At 37.6% G+C, this 20,664-nt stretch overlaps 1 protein-coding gene across 2 annotated transcripts; it reads left to right on the plus strand.

Moving 5' to 3' along the window:
• The first annotated feature begins 1,227 nt into the window (after positions 1-1,227).
• On the plus strand, positions 1,228-20,381 carry LOC117325546. 2 transcript variants are annotated; one of them, XM_033881853.1, is made up of 5 exons: positions 1,228-1,317; positions 7,826-7,925; positions 11,398-11,545; positions 11,995-14,720; positions 15,096-20,381. In XM_033881853.1, the coding sequence occupies exons 4-5, from the start codon at positions 14,672-14,674 to the stop codon at positions 17,891-17,893; spliced, it is 2,847 nt and encodes a 948-aa protein (XP_033737744.1). In that variant the 5' UTR covers positions 1,228-1,317; positions 7,826-7,925; positions 11,398-11,545; positions 11,995-14,671; the 3' UTR covers positions 17,894-20,381. The 2 variants fall into 2 exon arrangements, with proteins under 2 accessions (XP_033737744.1, XP_033737743.1); XM_033881852.1 differs by having other exon boundaries at positions 14,650-14,720.
• The last annotated feature ends 283 nt before the right edge of the window (positions 20,382-20,664 follow it).

Here is a 20,664-nt window from a genome sequence, read left to right on the forward strand (position 1 = left end):
ACATTGTACTGCTGCGTATAAGTCTTCTTGTAGTTTTATTGTGTCGTCCTTATGAATTGCTTAGTATATGATCCTGTCGTCTGCGAATAGTCTGAGTGCACTGTGTTGTATGTATTTATGGAAGTCGTTAATATAGAGGAAAGGGATAGGGACACGTAGTTTCTGTCATTAGTTGTCCGTCCTTACTTAGTGCTGTGATGTTTGTTTTCTTTTCTTGTAGTTTTTATATACGAAAATACTTTTTTTGGGATTGTATTTTTTGTGTTTGGTGTTCATCTACTAGGATGTCTTTTATCCTTTTTTTCTGTGTAGTTTAGATACGCGATTCTGTTTTTTTTTGGAATACTGATTTGATTAATTTGTAGTTCTGTTTTAGCTCGTGTTTGGTTTTGTTTTGAGTGTGTAGACTTTTACATTTGTTCCTGAGCTGGCGGATGGAATGCGTTATCCATGGGAGTTTTGCTTTGTATGTATTTTTTTGGTAAGTGTTTATCAACTGAGCGGTTTAGTGTTTGCTTGAATTGGTTCCAGATGTCTGCGGTTTTGTTGCTTTTGTGTTAAGTTGTGCAAGGTCATGTCTGATAGTGTCTAGTCAGCTTTGCTATATATGAGTATATCTCAAGGTTTTCTTCTAAACCGTTTTAGTCGGACGTCAATTTCGGTGTAAACTATGGATGGTGCAGTTTCTGTGTTTTTTTTTATTATTGAGGGGCGGTTTGTTAGGGTGAGGTAAAGAATGTGATTTCTCTAATCGGGATCTTCATCAGTCGGGCGTTTTGAACAGATCAACACGATGTTCTGAGTTTTTTTGAACATTGAACTACAAATACACAGAACACTTTTTGAAATTTGATATTTTAATTTTTTGGTCAAAAATCTAAAAATGTGAAACGTTTTAGAATTTTGAATTGTGTCACACAGACCAAATACACATGGCCAGGGAAACGCGTGAAAGTCGAGTTCTTACCGGAAGCGATTCTGATTGGCCGTTATTAGCTGATAAAGATGCTCTATCAGTTTCAAACCTCGAAAAAAATCATACTGTGTAATGCATAAGGCATTCTGATTTTATATTCAATTGTGAATGAGAGACAATCGGCTAAATGTATCATTTGAGCAGAATATGTTAAAAATATTACAAATTCCATGTACAGTGGGCGGAGTAACAGTGAACGCACTTTGTCACCTAGAGTATTAACGCAGTAAACAGGTGAACTCATACAGCTGGCTATCGACATGTTGGATCTCGGACGTCACAAACAAAACTAGGGTTCTCGCGACTTGGATGTGGCGAAATGGAACGTGATATGAAGTGAAGTGGGTGTGATATTAGGTTTTTGACATTTAAGTTTACGTTTTGCCTTCAACCAACTCGTAAAATTATCATTTTCGCCAGATTTGGACTTCAATTTCAGCGTTTTGAAGATTACATGCCACTTAGAAAGCTGACCAGAAACCTGCTATTACGGTCATTTTTAGTGCATTACACATGTGCATACACACCAATTTAAAGAGGCGTAGTCCTTTAACGTACACGACGGCTTTATCACAGTGGCATGGATGAGTCATTATATGTAGTGAGAATATTAATTTAGTTTAATATGTTATTAATACTTTGAGTGGTGGGCAATTTTATCTGCATAAAATTACAAGGGAGTCTAGATCTCATTACACCAGTAACCAGATCCCTCACTAGTAGGGGTCCAGCTTGCTTTACATTAACTGCTACAGTTGTGTAAATAAAGGGTCAGCTGGCATCTGGGACACCAACTGTGAACAGGGCCACATACATTACATAAAGCAGGCCTCACCCTGATCAAATAGCAGATGACTAAATTTGGTTATATGTAATCTGTTTGACCAATGGGATGGACACTTCCCTGCTAGAGTGAACCCCCATAGGGGAAACAGTCAGCAGACTGTTCCCCTCCTACATGCTGGTCACTTCAGAATTTTCTAGCAAAGCTTCAGCAGCAGGATTTCTCTAACCTGAGATTTCTTTACTATACATGTTTACTGATGGACACATTTTGTCCATACTGTAATATTAGCAGTACTCGATGATACCATAGGCCATTAACCTCATTGGAAATCACAGTTTTTCATTGCTTCCGAAAACACAAACAGGACACAAGCGTGCCCTATCGCAGCAGCAAGATGAGTATAAATGCAGAACCTACACCTGGCAGCAGTAGGCACATGGAGGAGCATGAATTATCTGATGAGGACCGCGTTAGAATATGGGGAAAGCGGATGAAGCTATCTGATGTAACGATCAAACTGCTGATCACACATGGGTTTGATTCCATGGAGGCCCTGTCCCAATATGCACCAGAGGATCTGCCAAAGCAAAAAATTACTATTGGACAGGCTAAACTTTTGAATAGTGCAGTTAGAAAAACATTTTCTGACAAAACAACAGACATTGCAGTGTGTTCCGAGGAAACGGATGCTGACACCCCTTTTAATACACAACCCCAACCCCAACCAGAAATGGATGTAGCGGCGGCTGGTGTTGACCAAGTCAACCAGGATGATGTGTTCATCCAAACTGTACTACGGCAGCTGGAATCTGGACAGGGAACACGAACAGGTTCAACCAGGAATATACCAGCCACTCATGGAGCTCCACCACCTACAGGTAAGGGTACAGCATGTACACTATCATGGCAGGACCCACAAATTTATTTAAAAAATGCTGCCAATCCTAAACGGCAGAATTTTTATGATATTCTTGACTTTGTAAATTCTGACGGGTCCCCTACTGAGGAAGTGGTATCTGGACTACCTAACGGTCAGTCATTGGTACTTAAAGCAGGCCCCAAAAAATTTAAAATTGAGAATATCTCTCAAAATCAATGGTCTATGGCAAATTTGGCAATTCTGTACAAGTTAGTTGAAGAAGGTGCGCTTGCTCAGGACCAAATCTTTGACTATTTGTCCTATACATACAAAGTATTTCAACTATTGGCCAGTTTTGACCAAACCTCCGTATTTCTTGTGGACAGGGAGTACCGCAGACTCCAAAATACCCACAATTTTCGATGGGGTACAGATATCCCGCATCTTCAAACGGTGCATTTAAAACATAGGACATCAAAGCCAAATGTCACTAATCCAGCATCCAAGGCATATCCAATCCCAAAAACGCCCCAGGGTGTTGAAATTTGTCGACTCTTTAATAGTCGAAAGGGATGCTGGCTTCATTCTTGCAAATATGAGCATGTTTGTTTTGTCAAGAATTGTGGCCAAAAACACCCTGTTTTTTCTCATCCTCATGGGGATGTGGCTATGCCAAAAAACTTGTAAGGGTCCCTACTGCTGGCATTGACAAGTGTCGGACAGCATGGGAGAGTGAACTAACAGGAGATAAAGACAAACATTTCATTCTCTCCGGCTTAAAATATGGATTTGACATCATAGATCCAGATACCAACCCTAGCCCTGTAGAATGTCTTAATCATCCATCAGCGTCTACTAAAAGTGATTTGTATGATAAAGCTACAGCACAAATTAACACAGAAATTGAGAATGGCAATTATATACAGGTTGACCAGGCTGCACTGATTGTCAGTCCGATCGCTGTCATACCAAAATCAGACGGCGGAGTAAGACTGATTCATGACTGTAGTAAACCCACAGGTCTTGCTGTTAATGATTATGTATCGGAACTAGACAAACAGAGGTTTCAATCCGTTGATGATGCAGTCAAACTTGTTACGCCATTTTGCTATATGGCAAAGGTGGACCTTAAGTCCGCTTACAGGTCGGTCCCCATAAGCAAACACAGCCAAAAGGTTACTGGTCTTAAATGGGAATTCAAAGATGGCCCAAGATATTTAGTAGATACAAAATTACCTTTCGGTTCCAAATCGGCTCCTGGCATTTTTCACCGGCTCTCCCAGTCTGTCCGACGCATGATGCGAAGGAAAGGTTTCAAGATTGTTGCTTATCTTGATGACTTCTTCTTATGTGAAACTACTAAAAGCAAATGTTTAACAGCATTAAACACTTTACTAGGCCTGCTCAGGAAGCTAGGTTTCATGATCAGCTGGGCTAAGGTAATCGGTCCCACTCAAAAGCTTACCTTCTTAGGTATAGAAATTGACTCAGCCACAATGTCAACCAGGCTTCCTGATGCAAAACTGCTGGCTTTGAGAGAGGAATTGGCTTCCTTCTCATCTAAACTTAGGGCATCTAAAAAACAACTGCAATCCCTTGCTGGGAAATTGAATTGGGCAGCATCTGTAATTTATGGTGGGAGATGTTTCCTGCGCAGAATTCTCAATGCTATCTGCACGCTCAAGCACAAAGCTCACAAAATCCGCCTTGTTGGTGAGATTCGGCAGGACATAGATTGGTGGCTACAATTTATGTCCACTTTCAATGGCAAGTCATTTTTGTTGGACAAGCGTCCCATTACTGACATCCACACAGATGCCTGTGTAGACGGGGGAGGGGGCTGTCTGGGAAACGACTGGTTTTATGCAAACTGGCAACAGGATTTCCCAGATATAATGCCCCTGCACATTAATGAAAAGGAGGTGTTTGCAGTTACTTTGGCAGTAACTAGATGGGCACCTCTACTACGTAATCGGCGCATTTTGATTCACTCAGATAACATGGTCACAGTTAATTGCATTAATAAAGGCACATCACGTAATGAAACTATCATGCACTCCCTACGTACTTTCTTTTGGCTCTCTGCATATTACAATTTCCATATCACAGCCTGCCACATTCCTGGTAAGCATAATGTGACTGCTGATACTGTCTCACGCCTGAGTGAGTCATCCTTCTTCTGGGAGTGGTTAGCAGCCATAGCCACCCCTTACAGATCAGTTGATCTTACAGCTCACATGTCCTCAAAGGCTTTTCACTCTCTGTTATCCAGGCACGGGACGACAACCGAGCAACCTAGATAGTTTGGATGCTACAGTCAACCATTTTTGGCTGAACACATTTGCACCATCGACAAAGAAGACTTATTCTCAATATCTTTGTGCATATCTCACGTTTTGTAACACATTTAACATCAAGATGGTACCCATTTCTGCTTTTGACCTTGGCCGCTATGTAGCCTACCTTTCACATCGCCTCTGCTTTGTATCAATACGCAATTATCTGTCAGTTGTCCGATTACTTCATATTGAGGCAGGTTATAGTAACCCTCTACAATCCCACTATATCAATTCAGTGTTAAAAGGGGCTAGACGTGTCCTGGGAGATCAGTCATCTCCCAAACTGCCCATCACCCCAGCCATACTGTTAAGTATTCTAAAACAGTTAGACTTAAGTTGTCCAGCAGATATTACCTTTTGGGCAGCATGCACAGTTGCATTTTTCTCCTTCTTCAGGAAATCAAATCTTTTCCCCCCACCAAAATCAGTGTTTACTCCAGGTATTCACCTATGCAGGGACTCTGTGGTCTTTACACCTGATGGGGCTGTACTATCTGTCAATTGGACTAAAACTATCCAATTTCGTCAGCGTACATTGGCTATCCCCCTACCCCGCATTAATAGATCACCCCTATGCCCAGCACAAGCACTCCTGTTGTCATTCAAAATATCTCCAACATCTTCTTATGTTTGCCCTCTCTTCATGTATAGACAAGGTGAAAAGTTGTTACCGCTAACGTATGCAATGTTCATATCCCGCTTGAAACAATGCTTAGCCACTGCGGGACTTGATCCCAGCTTATATTCTGGACATAGCTTCAGACGGGGTGGTGCTACCTTTGCCTTAGAGTGTGGTCTCTCTCCAGACATGATTCAATCTCAAGGGGACTGGAAAAGCCTGGCTTACCAGAGATATCTTGACCCTTCTCTCTCAGCAAGGCATTTAGTTGTCAAAACAATGGCATCCCACATTAGGGAGCTTAATTTATAGTAGTTACCAGTTGGGAGTCCTTACTAAGCAAACTTTTCTTGAATCTGTGGTTTTATACTAAGTAGGGACCTGTCAGAATATAGAACAGGGGAGGTCAGTATTGCCTGCTCCCCTAACTATTACTTTTATTATATGTACAAGTTTTAAAGGTCAATTATACTGCCTGAGGTATTGATTAAGATATACATGCTGTGCCCTATCCTTCAGGGTTTCTGAGACTTTAATTAACCACTTCTGTGTGTAACTGGTGTTTTCCATAGAGAGTTGTCTGCACATGTACAGGAACAGTTTGGAGACATTTGTGTTTATTCCATGGACATAGCTATATAGTTGGTCTGTACACAGTGAACAATACGTGATTATGAGACAGTGTTTATCCCATGGATATAAACCACCAGCACATATAGTGAATGGAAACACTGTTACACAATTTGATTTGCTTTATGATATTGAATGCTAACTACTTATGTCTAAATTTTATGCAATGTATATAAACGTTTATACAAATATTAGACCTACTACTACATAACAGGTTGGTTTGGGTGATTTGGAGGACCATAGTTTAAGTTTTAACTACAAAAAATAATGATATTGCTTATTGTTATTTTACTCTGTTATAATTATGTATTATGCAAATAAATCATGGTCTGAAGTTCACCCAAACCAATTTGTATGTTATTTATATTTAGTATATTGTAATATGTTTTCTATATCTCTTAAGCCAGCATTTCTACCAGAAAATTGGATTAATGAGAATATTAATTTAGTTTAATATGTTATTAATACTTTGAGTGGTGGGCAATTTTATCTGCATAAAATTACAAGGGAGTCTAGATCTCATTACACCAGTAACCAGATCCCTCACTAGTAGGGGTCCAGCTTGCTTTACATTAACTGCTACAGTTGTGTAAATAAAGGGTCAGCTGGCATCTGGGACACCAACTGTGAACAGGGCCACATACATTACATAAAGCAGGCCTCACCCTGATCAAATAGCAGATGACTAAATTTGGTTATATGTAATCTGTTTGACCAATGGGATGGACACTTCCCTGCTAGAGTGAACCCCCATAGGGGAAACAGTCAGCAGACTGTTCCCCTCCTACATGCTGGTCACTTCAGAATTTTCTAGCAAAGCTTCAGCAGCAGGATTTCTCTAACCTGAGATTTCCCACCCTCAAATCATCATTCACCATTAAATCTATTTATGTGTAGTTTTAGTATTTGTTAACTTGTAGTGTATAGTGATTAGTGTAGTAGGAGGACCATAGTTTAAGTTTTAACTACAAAAAATAATGATATTGCTTATTGTTATTTTACTCTGTTATAATTATGTATTATGCAAATAAATCATGGTCTGAAGTTCACCCAAACCAATTTGTATGTTATTTATATTTAGTATATTGTAATATGTTTTCTATATCTCTTAAGCCAGCATTTCTACCAGAAAATTGGATTAATAGTGTACAGATATGTAGGTTGGTAACATGATGGTCACGGGATGTTGTATAATACATTGGTTATAATCGTAAAGATGAGTGTACTCTCTGTCGAAGGGGTACCAAAGGGGAAATTATAAGGATTATATATGAGGTAGGTGGCAAAATGTCAGAAAGCATGATTAATGCATTAATCATAAAATTTATTGATTTTTCCGTTTATAACATTTATCAGACCTTCAAATATTTTAGGTGATTTTTAAGTTTAAGAGCTAAATTGACCGAGAAATGAACCGACTGCTTAAAGCGTACATACGGAGTGATACCACAATCGACTACTTCCGGGTTTAGGAATGACGTCCCTAGTAAATGTACGTTCTTAGGGGAAAATCACATCTCTTAAAACGTGTTATTTGACTACAGATTTGTTGTTGATATGATGTTGGGAAAACAAATTCATTGCTGGTATGTAAATGATTCTCATTGAATTCCAGGATCCCGTGTAAAGAGTTTTGATCTCTACCAATGACCCTGATGTATATAATCGACGCCGTTGACACGTGTAGAGGTTTAACTCCAGAAAATGTCCACAAGGTAAGATGGGAAGTTGTTTGCGGAAGTTTGAATTTGAAAAAAAAGAAGTGTAATGTTACAATGAATCATATAGTCTCAGTCCTGTCTGAGGGGCCGAAACTTACACGTTTTAACATGATATGATTATGTGTCTCTAATGTGAATGTTTTCTGACCACTTCCTATAATTGCATGCATATTCTATTTCTCGTGCTTAATTTCTTATTGAAGAAATGTGAATGAGCAGCTTCAAGTTCATTGAAAATTTAAATTTTAAATTATCATTTGTTTAATTCATTATATTTTTTTTGAGGAACACAGTTTGTTTCAGAGTATTCGATTAGCATATTTGTTGATAATCTGCATTCCTTTGCCTAGATGTAAAGTTAAGATGGAGGGATAGCTTACAAGTACAGTTATTAGAAAAATTCTTTTGTTAGCCCAGTAAATGGTTCATGTAGTATTTTGAATAGAACACTGATCAGGAATAAGAGATACGGGGCATAATAAATGAATAAATAAATAAAAATCAACAGGTAATTTTGACTATTCATATCTTTAACACAATAGTTTATGTGTAAATATTGGTCACACGAGTTTAATTCATTCGATCAATAATAGCAGGCAGTACTTTTTGACTTCCAATTTGTGCTATGGTCACGAAGAAGTTTTAAACTGTGTTAAATTCAAAATTTGCCGACCGAGAGTAATTAAGATAGATTTAAAACAAGAATAACCCGTAGGGTATTCTTATACAATAGTAAAAGTTTAAATACTTTATGCTATTATCACCCTCCTCAAGTTTGATTTTCTAATTGTATCTTTTGAATTTGAAGTGCAATATTATTTTATTTTATCCCGAAGAAATTCTATTGTGTTCAGCCTCTACTAACATGTCGCATTGTCCTTGTTGTCAGATACTTAAAGTAGGCATCCCATTTGTGCGTAATTATATACATTCTATGTCCCGGTGTATCGAGGAAATAACATATATGACCTCCGTAAAATTGATTACTTTTTCCTTGTTCCATTACTTATTCAATTCCATCATTACATATTCGTTTCCCCTTAACTTATTAACACTTTTAATGATTCAAAGCTAATTATTAAACATTCCTATCACCCATTCCATTCCTTATCGGTAGCTTATCCTTACCTATATTTCTTTACTAATTAGCACTTTAACTAGTTCAAAACTAATGATTAAACATTCCCATTACCCATTCCACCATTCCATTCCTTATCCATAACGTATCCATACCTTATATTCGTTCCTTCGTTTCTAGTTAACTTTTTTTTAAAAATTGGTTCAAAGCTAATTATTAAGCATTCCCATCATGCAGTCGACCATTCCATTCCATATTCATACATTTACCTTATTACTTATTGAATTCCTTCATTGCTTATTCGTTTTATTCATTACTTATTCAATTCCATCATTGCATATTCGTTTCCCCTTTACTAATTAGCGTTTCCATATATATATGGTTTAAAACTAAGTACAAAATTACCGGTGTAAGTAAAACAGCTGCATATTGTTAAGGCGATAGGTCTTATCAGACCCCATTGGTACAGAGTCAGCGAGCCCTTAATCGCGATTAAGACACACATTTACAAACATTTACCGCTACGGCAATCAAAATGATATATATTAGCTGCATACATGTAGGGAGTCCGTCTATTTAAGACTGCTGCTGACGTAGTTAGGGGATATCATTGTTAAACTGTTAAACCGGTAGGAATTTCTCGAATATTCGCAAAGCCTTCGATCGTGTCTGGCATCGAGTCCTATGTTTTAAATATCAAAAATATGGTATATATGGAAAGATGTTATCCTGGTTTGAAGATTACGTTTCTGACAAAAAAAACAAAGAGTTAATTTGAATAATTGTCGGCTAATTGGGCATCTATCCATGCCGTAATACGTTCTATACTTGGTCCTTTGATATTATTAGTGTATAACCATGACATTTTGTTTGCCGATTATACGTCTTTGTACACTGTTGTAGGGTAGCAGAGTACATTAAAAATGCCCAATTCTGAAAAATATGGCACATGTTTTAGATATGTAAACATTGCCAGTTAACCCTACATATTACATCTAATAAAGTATATACATGTATGTTTGTAATCTGTACAACATTTGCATTGTTAATACAGCTCTGAAGGAAAAGTAAACTTATATTTTCTGTGATTTTTAGAGCTGTGAATACCATGGTAACAGCTTAAAAATGCTAAAAAATTGCAAAATATTATGTTATTTGACCCAAAATGACACAATTCTCTACACAATTTCTTTTCTGAAACCTATTTGAAATTAAATATCTCTATCCCCAAGAAAGAATTAATCTTTTTTTGACATATGTTGTAAATGAAGTTTTCCTGATATCTTACCTTTTCGGTGGGCTTCCATATTTCGCTGAAGGCAAAACTAAATTTCCTGTGTAAACACACTTACGGAAAATCCGGAAATTTCAAATCCAGAACCAATTTATTAATTTTTGTTTCAACAAATGTGAAGCCTGTATGCACTACTTCATACTGAATATACCAATTATAGTGTACATTTATTTTTTCATTTTTTATGCATATTATAATACAGGAGTTATTTGCTTAACAACAAAATCGCCATGGCCAGCCTGTCCTACTGTAGTGTGCTACCTAGTGACGAAGGAATCGAATAAGTAATGAACGAATTGAATAAGTAATAAGGTATGGATAAGGAATGAAATGTTCGAACAGGTAAAAGAAATGTTAAATATTTAGTTCTGAACCATTCAACGTGTTAATTAATAAAGAAGAAACGAATAAGACATGAAGGAATCGAATAAATAAGGAAGGAATTAACTAAGTAATCAGTAATAAATCATGGCTAATGAATGGAATGGTAGAATTAGTAACGGTTTAAATAACAAGTTTTGAGCCATTTGAAGTCCTTATTAGTAAAGTGGAATAACGAATACGTAATCAATTTCACCGAGGTATTGTATGTACGTTCATTTGTATAGGTGAAATAAAAAAATTAAGATAAAAATACACGTAGATACAACAAATACCCCAAAAAACATAAAATGCATTCAAAATGCATTCAAGCAACACAACAAAAAAAAAAATTATCTACTTCTATTATAAAAGAAACACAAATATATCTTCGGAATTCGAACTATTAACCATTTACCTATACTCACTGGCGTAGCCACTTAGCCCTTATTACGGAGTCGCAAATGTTAAACGACCCTATCACCATTTATAAATAGTTGCATATACGAATATTATGTATGTTAGGTTGATTAATAGCGACTCGTCTGCCAATCAAAGGTCAACACGACAGGTCACTGAAGTAGGGATACTTTAGATAACTTTAGATCTTATTAACGTTCATATTTAGGACATAATCATCATTTTCTAATATGTTGGTATTGATTAGATATTTTCTTTATGTCGTAAATGTCTCATTTTGACGATAATTTTACTGTCATTTCTCTTTAATACAGGTGATCCTCTGACCGATTCACTACCTTACACTGATTGATGGTGGGATCCAGTTGACTTTTCCTGGATCGGAACTCCGGGCGGACCAAGATTTTTGGGGTACTGTTTGTGCTGCTCTGCCAACAACAATAGGACTCCTTTTGACTGCAGGTTTGTAGTGATGCTGACACTGGTACATATCTTCACAGCTAAACTGGTCAAGTTTACATTTCATCTACATGCTTAAATAATTTCATGAAAGTCCTTCCAAGTTCCTCACCTCCTGTTGAGTAGTTTTTTAAACAATGCTGTTTTTAAGTTTAGTAGTAGTATGGACTCGCTAAATTGAGCACTTTTACAATTCAGGAGTTGTGCTTTTCCCAGGTGAGTTGTGTCTGCTAGTCTCTCCACCATCTTTCCTAGCATCTTTATTAAAATTCCCTGTCTCACCAGCTGGATGGCCACCAGGATAGATTATGTATCTTTCTCTGAAAGCAAAGCACCTTCTGTTTGGGAGCGGTGTATCCATATCTAGGCTTATACCCTGTGAAGCTTCATTCCAGGTTTATGAGCACTTCGAAATGTTGCGATGTTGTACTTCCTATCCATTGCTATTCCAGTGGTGCCCGAGTCTTCAGTACCTATTAATCTGTCGGACACCTTTACCAATCGGGTCTTCCTGGTCATATCCTCTTCGTTGGCGCGTGGTTTGCCTGTCGCTGGATTGACGAACTGCATTCCGCTTTTCGCTCCTGCAGGTATGTTCGGGTGTCCAAGAAGGACCATAGTACCTTTGGTGCTTCTGGGCTAGGACAGCTCCATCCAAGGGCCCACTTTCTCTCCACAGCATCACTATTAAAGCGTTTTCCGAGCTTGGATCATCATGTTACTTGGTTGATGGACATAGTATCCCTCATGGTCATGGTCTGCCTCCGGTGTCTATTGTTGCAAGGGATAGGCCGTTAGGATTAGATATCGTCGCCAACTGAAGCTCCTTGATGATCAGTTTTCTGGTCGGTATACTTTGAAAATCTTGTTGATCTGCTCATGATTGTAACATCTAAACCAGGTTTATAGAAATCTGTCCTTCTTTCTCTTTTTGTTTCCCTTCACAGTAGCAGTGGTCATGATTATGTGTAAAGAGTCATGTTTTGACCTTTACCCCTGACTAGGATGCATATTACCACCGTTATGCTCAAGGATTTTTGATAAACTAAGAATCCTGTTTTGAACTCCATCCCTGACTCGGATGTATATCATAGATAAAAGTAGTCCTACTCCAGAAAATGTCCAACACGCTGAGTTAGAATTTTCTATATTTTTCTCTTCAGATGGTGTTCTTGGCCTGGTAAGATGGAAAAAATGCTTATGAAAGTTTGAGCTTTTGTTTTTTACATGAAAACAAAAGTAACAATGAAACATGTAGAACTAATTGTTGTATTAGTTATATATTTTTATTGCGGGAAACCGCAAAACAAACTAATTATTTTGTATCTGAACCAACACATAGAAAACAGGACAAAATTATCCGGTACCAAGGCACTTGATTGTATTTTACGTATAAATCACACCTTACTGTGGTGATATGTAAGAACCGCTAGCCATGCTTGGTGGAAACCGTAACCCTAAATCTATAACTTGGTACTGTAATACTTTTAATACGTAGGGATAGGTTGTAAACATAACGCTCAAATTTGCTGAAGCTGAAAATCAATGCGAGTATAATTATATCCGTGTTCTTACACCGAACATGAGCATTGAAGACATGCATTAGTTTATGTCCATCTTTTCCCCTTATGCAGGCTTTTATATTGTATACAATAAAGACGTTACGGCTTGCATATAGTGAGTATATGTTATATTGATTCATGTGACGTGAACAGTGAAACCACACAAGTGGGGACTGAAGGATGCGTTAAGAATACAATTCAAACTAGTAATGAATTTCCGACTGCGTTTATGCAATACAACTCTATGTTTCGATACTATTCAATTATACAACTTCAAACAACGTAGCTTGAAAATAGTTTTGTAGCACATTTAGGTCTTTGAATGATGATCTCATTATTATGCTAATGACTGTGTCATTTTCATCGTTTTCACGAGGAAACGAGAAGAGATAGAGCTGAAACGCAGTTTAGACCGATATATCATCACTCGTAGATCATTCTGACCTTCATTTCACCTTTGACCTATAAACAAAAAATGTCATCTGCTACACTGATTCTTAGCATATTTGGGTATGTACCAAAATAAGGTCACCCTTACCTATATTTTAACCAACACCAAACAGAATGTTTGTCTAGTATATATATCGTACACAACCTCTACCTAGAGCTTAAGACATAGGTCATGTATTCACGTAGGTGCGGCGGGTTTCGATCATTTGACCTACATTTTGACATTTAACTGACATCAAAGTTTATTGGGGCGTTATTCCGATGTACTACTTGTCACCGACTTCCTACTTGGGGAATTTAATACAAACTCAGTTATAAAATTGTTAGATACGTTAGGTCTATCAATTTGGTTTGTTTTTGTTTAGCGTCCTATTAACAGTCATGGTCATTTAGGGACGTGCAGGTTTGGGAGGTGAAGGAAAGCTAGAGTACCCGGAGATAAACCACCGGCCTACGGTCAGTACCTGGCAACTGCCCCACGTAGGTTTCGAACTCGCAACCCAAAGAGTCAGTTATAATTACTGTTTAGTATTAGTTCCTACACGAATAGTTCATGTCATACGAGTCCTTGGCATTTAACTTGTAGCTCACCTGGTCCAATGGACTGATGAGTTTATGCCCGTCGTCCTTCGTCATTCGTCATGTTTACACTTCTAGTCATTAACCCCTGAGCAGCTTTTAACCAAATTGGTTAAGATCATATTTAGGGAAAGGTAACCAATTTGCATAAACGGTGGATCTTGCCCCAGGAGTGTTAGGTTCGGGCCAAATCAAGGAAATAGCAAATTCGTAAGATCATTTTAAGTAAATGCTTCAAAATCCTACTTCTGCAGAACTGTAGAGTGCTTTCCCATACTTACAGACCCTCTTGGCCTCTTTTTGCATTTGGGAATTAGAATTCATGTTGCAGGATGTGTTGCTCCTAAGTTATCCAGTTTAATCTGTTGCAGCGGGATCCCATAAAACTCCCGAAAAAAACACAATGGACTAAGAGTGACTGAAAGACAAGACTTGGCTATATTTGTATTATTATTTCTTTAAAGCGTGATCCGGTATTTTTGTTCTTGGCTATTGCTACCATATTTCTTTCTACAGATTAGCACGAGAAGAGAAAGCAATGGAACAAGACAAAATGGCAACAGACGAATCACATATGGCGGCAAAAGGTAATGAAATTCAAAAGAATATATCTTATTTGCACAATTGAAAAAAAATCTAAAATATGCTATCATAAATTAATCAATATGTGTTAAAAATGGTTTACATGTATTAGAAAGTAAAGGGATTAGCTCACCGGTATCACAGAAGCTATGTCACCGGTCAATGAATTAGCTAAATGATAATATTCAAGGTTTTTAAAGCTCGATTACCTGTTAATATACATATGTTTATGATACATGTATGTGATTATAAAAAGATGTTGTTGTAATCAAAGTAGTTTTTTTGATTAACAACAGTTATTATACAAATTAATTAATAATAAGTATGATAACATACGTTAATGTTTTATGTAATAACATCTGTATGAACATTGTTAACAGAAAGTCGAAAGCGGAAGGGATACGAATCAGACATGGATCCGCAGAGCTCATCAACTGAGATGTCAACTAGTTCCGATGAAAATACAGAAGCTGATGAATCAGACCCACCAATAAAACGTCAAACGAAAATGACAGATTTCATTGAACTACACAGGTCATCAAAGCAAAGTTCAAGTTATTCCGATATGACTGAAACACCCACAGGAGCTGATGAATCTGTCTCAGAAGTAAAAATGAGTTTCTATAAATTAAGGTGGTACACTTTGAAGGATCATAAGATTAAAGACGTGAGAATGGTAATTGAATCGAATTTTGAACCCCAAAAGAGCGGCAAAATGGAATTGGCTTACGAAAAACAAATAAATGATTTTCACGTTGTTGCTTATCAAAGAGAAACGAAGCGACCAGCCAGGAAACTACTACCTTCAGCTAAGCAGAAAAAAAACATCACACATGCTTGTCTAATATTCTTCTTCACTGAAGCGATCAATCCTAAGCATGCTTTCTGCTTGTGTTCTGGGCATTCCCATTCACTGCTGAAAGGTCACATTGAAAGTTCGTTTGTCAAATTAATTGCAGTACACTTCATGGATGGAATGGATATACATGATGAAAAATGCGTATGTATAGCAGGACCCAACATTGAAGAGGAACGGACATTTTCGCGAGAAATGAAGCACACACTCTGCAATGACCTTGAGAGGATTACCATAGGTCTAACAGCACAAATTCGCGAGGGAACAGAGCTGGCGGTGCTAGTATGTGATGGTCAGTCTGTCTCCATGAAATTTGGACTGCAACATCTAAAAATCAACAAGATGTTGAGTCTCGATACATTCTCAAAAGTTTTTAAACTTTTCATAGAAGTATGTCAAAACCGAGATAGCTTTTCCAAAGACAAACTTTTAGAAAGGACGCTAAATCAAAAGCAGTATATTGGAATCCCCGATAAAATCAGAGAACTGGAAAAACAGCTGATGAAAAATGTATGTGAAGATAATGGACAATTGAATGCTTACCTAAGTTACAAATATGTTCGAGATTGGGTCAACTCTTCAGATATTGAACTTAAGCGCGGTGAGGAGATTCTTCACCGGTGGACGTCAGCACCAACCTTCAGTGATGTAAACACAAAATGTAGATTATCGGATGATAAGATTCGAATCGCCTTTACAAATAATGAACAAACAAAGGTTGAAGGAAAACTTGAAGTGTTCATCCATGGTAGCACAGAACACGAAAACGAGAAGTACTACAAAGTGGCGGGAAAATGGTATTTGTTGTCCAGTCGATATCGTAGCCTGCTAATGACCGAGATGGCGTCCTTTCTTGAAACTAGTCTCATCCAAGAAGAAGAAACAGGTTATCTCCCTTTAACCTGGAATCCCCGATCTTCACCGGGCATTCCCACTATGTTCAGGTTCTTATCTAATCTTAAGCCTGATCAACTTTCGAAACTGTTGCGAGATCAAGAGGTGCATTATGTTTCACAAGACGGGAAGTCCTGTCTACGTAATCTTAACTGTAAGTTTATTGAATCTACCAGAGTGTTTAATGATATAAAACAGTGTTTACAAACACCAAAGACAAAACGAACAAAGAAAGAAACAAAAGAAGGACTGATGCCAAATAAAAAGAGAGCAGATAAAGAAGATAAAAAAGAACGTTTGAATGTTTTAAAGATGATATCAGGTCTAGAACATGCAATGATGGTATCAGAAGAAAATGACAGGCCAATTAGAGATTGCATCCAGTCTTGCTCTCTCAACAAAGAAGGAAAAGAAAACCTCAAAGATTACATCGAGGAAATAATAGGGATTCTGCAAAAACCACGGTTCGTCATCAATTCAGATGATAAAGTCGAGCACCCTAATGTGACAATACATTTATCCCAAACTGTATGTGACTTGATCAATAGCGACCAAACGATGAACTGTACACCGGAAATTGTAGGCGAAGAACTTACTTGCTATCTCAGATCTTCCTGTGAAAAAATCGCAGAAGCTGACTACAACGAAACTTACCAATCGATTCCCGCAAAAGACGATCTGCAATTTTACATGGTAGGAGATCGAGTTCAGGCACCAAAAAGTCTTCCAGAGCTATTTGATGTTTTATACTACAAAGGTAAAGACTCAGAGGAGCATGCCAAACTATACTTGTACCATGTCAAAGAAGGATTTGGACAAGAAACCAGGGCTGCATGCTCGCAGATACGGGTTTCTGCAAATCAGCTCTGGAACGATTTGATGGATTCCAAAAACACATTACCAGCCGTCAAAAAGCTAAGAGAATTGGCTGTTGGCTATAAAGGTGACGAAATTGCCAGAATTATGTTGAAAAATGCTGTGCAATACATGACAGAAGACAGTTTTAAGGAAATGTTCAAAAAAGCGAAAGAAATCGTGTACGTTTATGCGTTCATGGATACAGGGAAAAAAGACAACTTCCTGAACAAATTACCGGGTATGGTAAAGGATATAAAAGAAATAATATCAACACCTGAGATGCTTCGTGAACTAGAAAATAAGAATTACGTTCACAAAGATGGAACTCTGGAAGACGAATTCTTTCTTGACACACTTGAAACATTTATAAAACGAATGAATGCCGACAAAAAATTTAGATCGCAACACCTTAAAAACCTTCACAAACAAATCAAAGGCCAGCTACAGCTTACCCCATCGCTTATAGCACAAATAGAGTTGACTTCTCTGGCCAAGGAGTTCGCCAGGTTTCAGTGTAGTGCCCGACGGTTTTCTTTAAAAGTGTGTCAAATTTCAACATGCTACACATAAACATTCCCGTCAGAGGGTCGGACGAGGACAACCGATTCTCTATTTCAACCATCCCGATGGCTACACGATCTGTAGCCTGCCAGCATTTGACGATTGAGAGCGACTTAACGTTAAGCCAGATTGAGGTAACTTGGAAGGAAAGTGAAAGTCGTCACCATGTGTAACGCTTAAACTATCTCAAACGTTCTTAAACTAGTTATCCAGTCTACGCGGAAGATCGATGGTTTTACAAACCAATTCAGCAAAACACAAATGCTGAATACGGAACATTGTTTTAAACCTCGATCATATCAATACCATTTACGACACTGAACAGAAAGGATGCTATAAAGGCCTTATACACAAATATTCAATCCGTTTATTATGATGCACCTCGCTAATACTTTAAATAGCTATCCAAGTCTTCCTGCACGAGTCCTAATCATAGTCGCATGACAGGAAGAGAAATATCGCCATTCAGTCTAAGGACACCTGCCTGGTTGATCTTTGAATTCATCAAAGGATCGAAGTTTTAAAGGTAACGCATTTGGGATACCAACGTAGAACCTGATCTCAAAACGCTTCCTTCCATCTTCGTAAGAGAGTACAAGCCTGTCAGCCTACCTAGCTACAAACAACAGTCATATAAGTCTTTTATTATGTTTGTGTAATTCCGCTGAAAGTTGTGCTGTCCCACTTACTGAACTGGGTGATATTTGTGGACACTGATTTCTCAACAAAGGAATATCTTAAACTTTACTGCAATAGTCGTTGGAGGTCAATGCATTGTAAAAACTGCTTGCATAAGCATCATTTTGTTGTCACCTCCATGTGAGAACGGTGAATGTTGGTTATTTGTCGTCCTAGTTAAGTCTTTATAAGACTAAACTAGGACGACAAATTTCGGTAGCAGAAAACATGGCATATTTTTTTCGATATAGTTGTTTGTATGTGAACATGCTGTTTTTTTTTAATTATATTACCAAGTTTAGTGTCATTCTCTCAAGTTTAAACCTAAGTTTTATTGTATACTACATTTGCAAGCGGAAGTGGCAGTCGAACCTAGGGTATATATTATGTAGCGGTCTGACCCACGTGTCGCTGCGACGTCGCACATATTATAAGTTACATTTGAATATAAATATCTAATCAATTTGGAGTTTAAAACAAAAGAAATATTATTATTATTATACATTCATTTTTTAATTTTGTTGTACTGTAGTTCATCAATTTTTTTTGACTCTAAAAAAACTGGTGAGAATGTAGAAAAATTTAACTTGGCAAGTAGCTTCAATTAGAGGGGCTTGTTGAATTACATGTTTGTGGTGAGAGTCACGGTGAAATGTGAAAATGAAGAGCAACAGGAGTGAAATGAAAGCTAACCCTGTAATATAAGGGTGGCAAGTTCATTGTATTATTTTAGCTAGAGATGTATATACGTTGTTTGATATCTAGATTGTTGTATATATTGTTTATATATTTTTCATGAAAAGTATACCTGAGGAAGGCTCCAGTGAGAACACAGGCCCCTCTGATGTGAAGCTCCTGAAACAACTGCTGTAGGCCTATTATCTTGAACACTAAACATCCCGGGATATCGATTGGTCTCAACATTAGGTATGTCTATTAGTGACAAGATGTGAGCATGGATGTGTATATTAACAATATGGTGAAAAATACACTTACATCAGCAGGACATCGGAGTGTACTTATGGTAACACTATGTTGATCTGTGTGTACACAGGACATCGAGGTGTACATATGTTAACAGAACATTACAGTCTATGTGTCGTTTCGTATGCAGGGGCCTGGAGGACACTGCGCCGACGCCTAGAATTATCCCCTCCCTGCTAATGACAGTATAGGATCTAACAGGCTATGACACCTACAGTCTGATATATATGTCAGTGTTAGAGTATTCTGGTTTACATTTATGATATTTAGAGTGTAAAGCATGAACACCTGTGTATAATTTCCTTCCTCATATTTTTTTAATTACCTGAGACGAAGTCCCAGTGACCTATTTTAAGCGTCGTCATCTGTCGTGCACATGCACTTTAGAGACAAAATGTAATGCAAATGTGTATTTAAAAAAAAAAAACAATTCATCATTTAAATAGCGACGGAATGAACGGAAATAAAAGTAAACTCCGTATCAAAATCAAAATCTGTGCGTTGCACCTCATACGTCATGAGAGGTTGAGGGTTAATCTTTACAATTTTTGAACACAATTTGTTTTATTGTTATATCTTACAAACTTATCAATTTTGAATGCAGTTTAATTGTTTGCACATATTGGCCCCGACTGACACACAGGGGCTGATGGGCGGTCTCCATGTACATGTAATCAAAGGGTCAGTGTAATATTTTAAAACTGAGGTGACCCTTAAGACCAATTGGTCTCTTGTTTAGTTAAGACAATGACAAAATGCCATCAATCAAAGGGCGATAACTTGTGTAGAAGGAAAATAAATCTAAGACTGACTAGTAGTAAGTAATGTATTTATTTATATATATATATATATTATTTTTTTTTATAAATGGGGGGGGGGGGGGGGGGGGGGGGGGTACCGTACCGTAGAAGAAAAAAGTTATTTAAAGAAAATTATTTGTGTGGAAGAGTCTGATGGTGTTAACTCATGTTGATTTAAATAATCTCTGTTTGACCCCCCCCCCCCCCCCCCCTACTGATTGTCTTGGATGACTGTTTTGGCATTATATGTAAGTCATACCATCCTGCGCGCTCTAGTCTTAAGTGGTTATAGTTGTTTGAAAAACATTGAGACAATAG

The sequence above is a fragment of the Pecten maximus genome, chromosome 4, assembly GCF_902652985.1.
Source record: "Pecten maximus chromosome 4, xPecMax1.1, whole genome shotgun sequence".
In the NCBI taxonomy this organism is placed as follows: domain Eukaryota; kingdom Metazoa; phylum Mollusca; class Bivalvia; order Pectinida; family Pectinidae; genus Pecten; species Pecten maximus.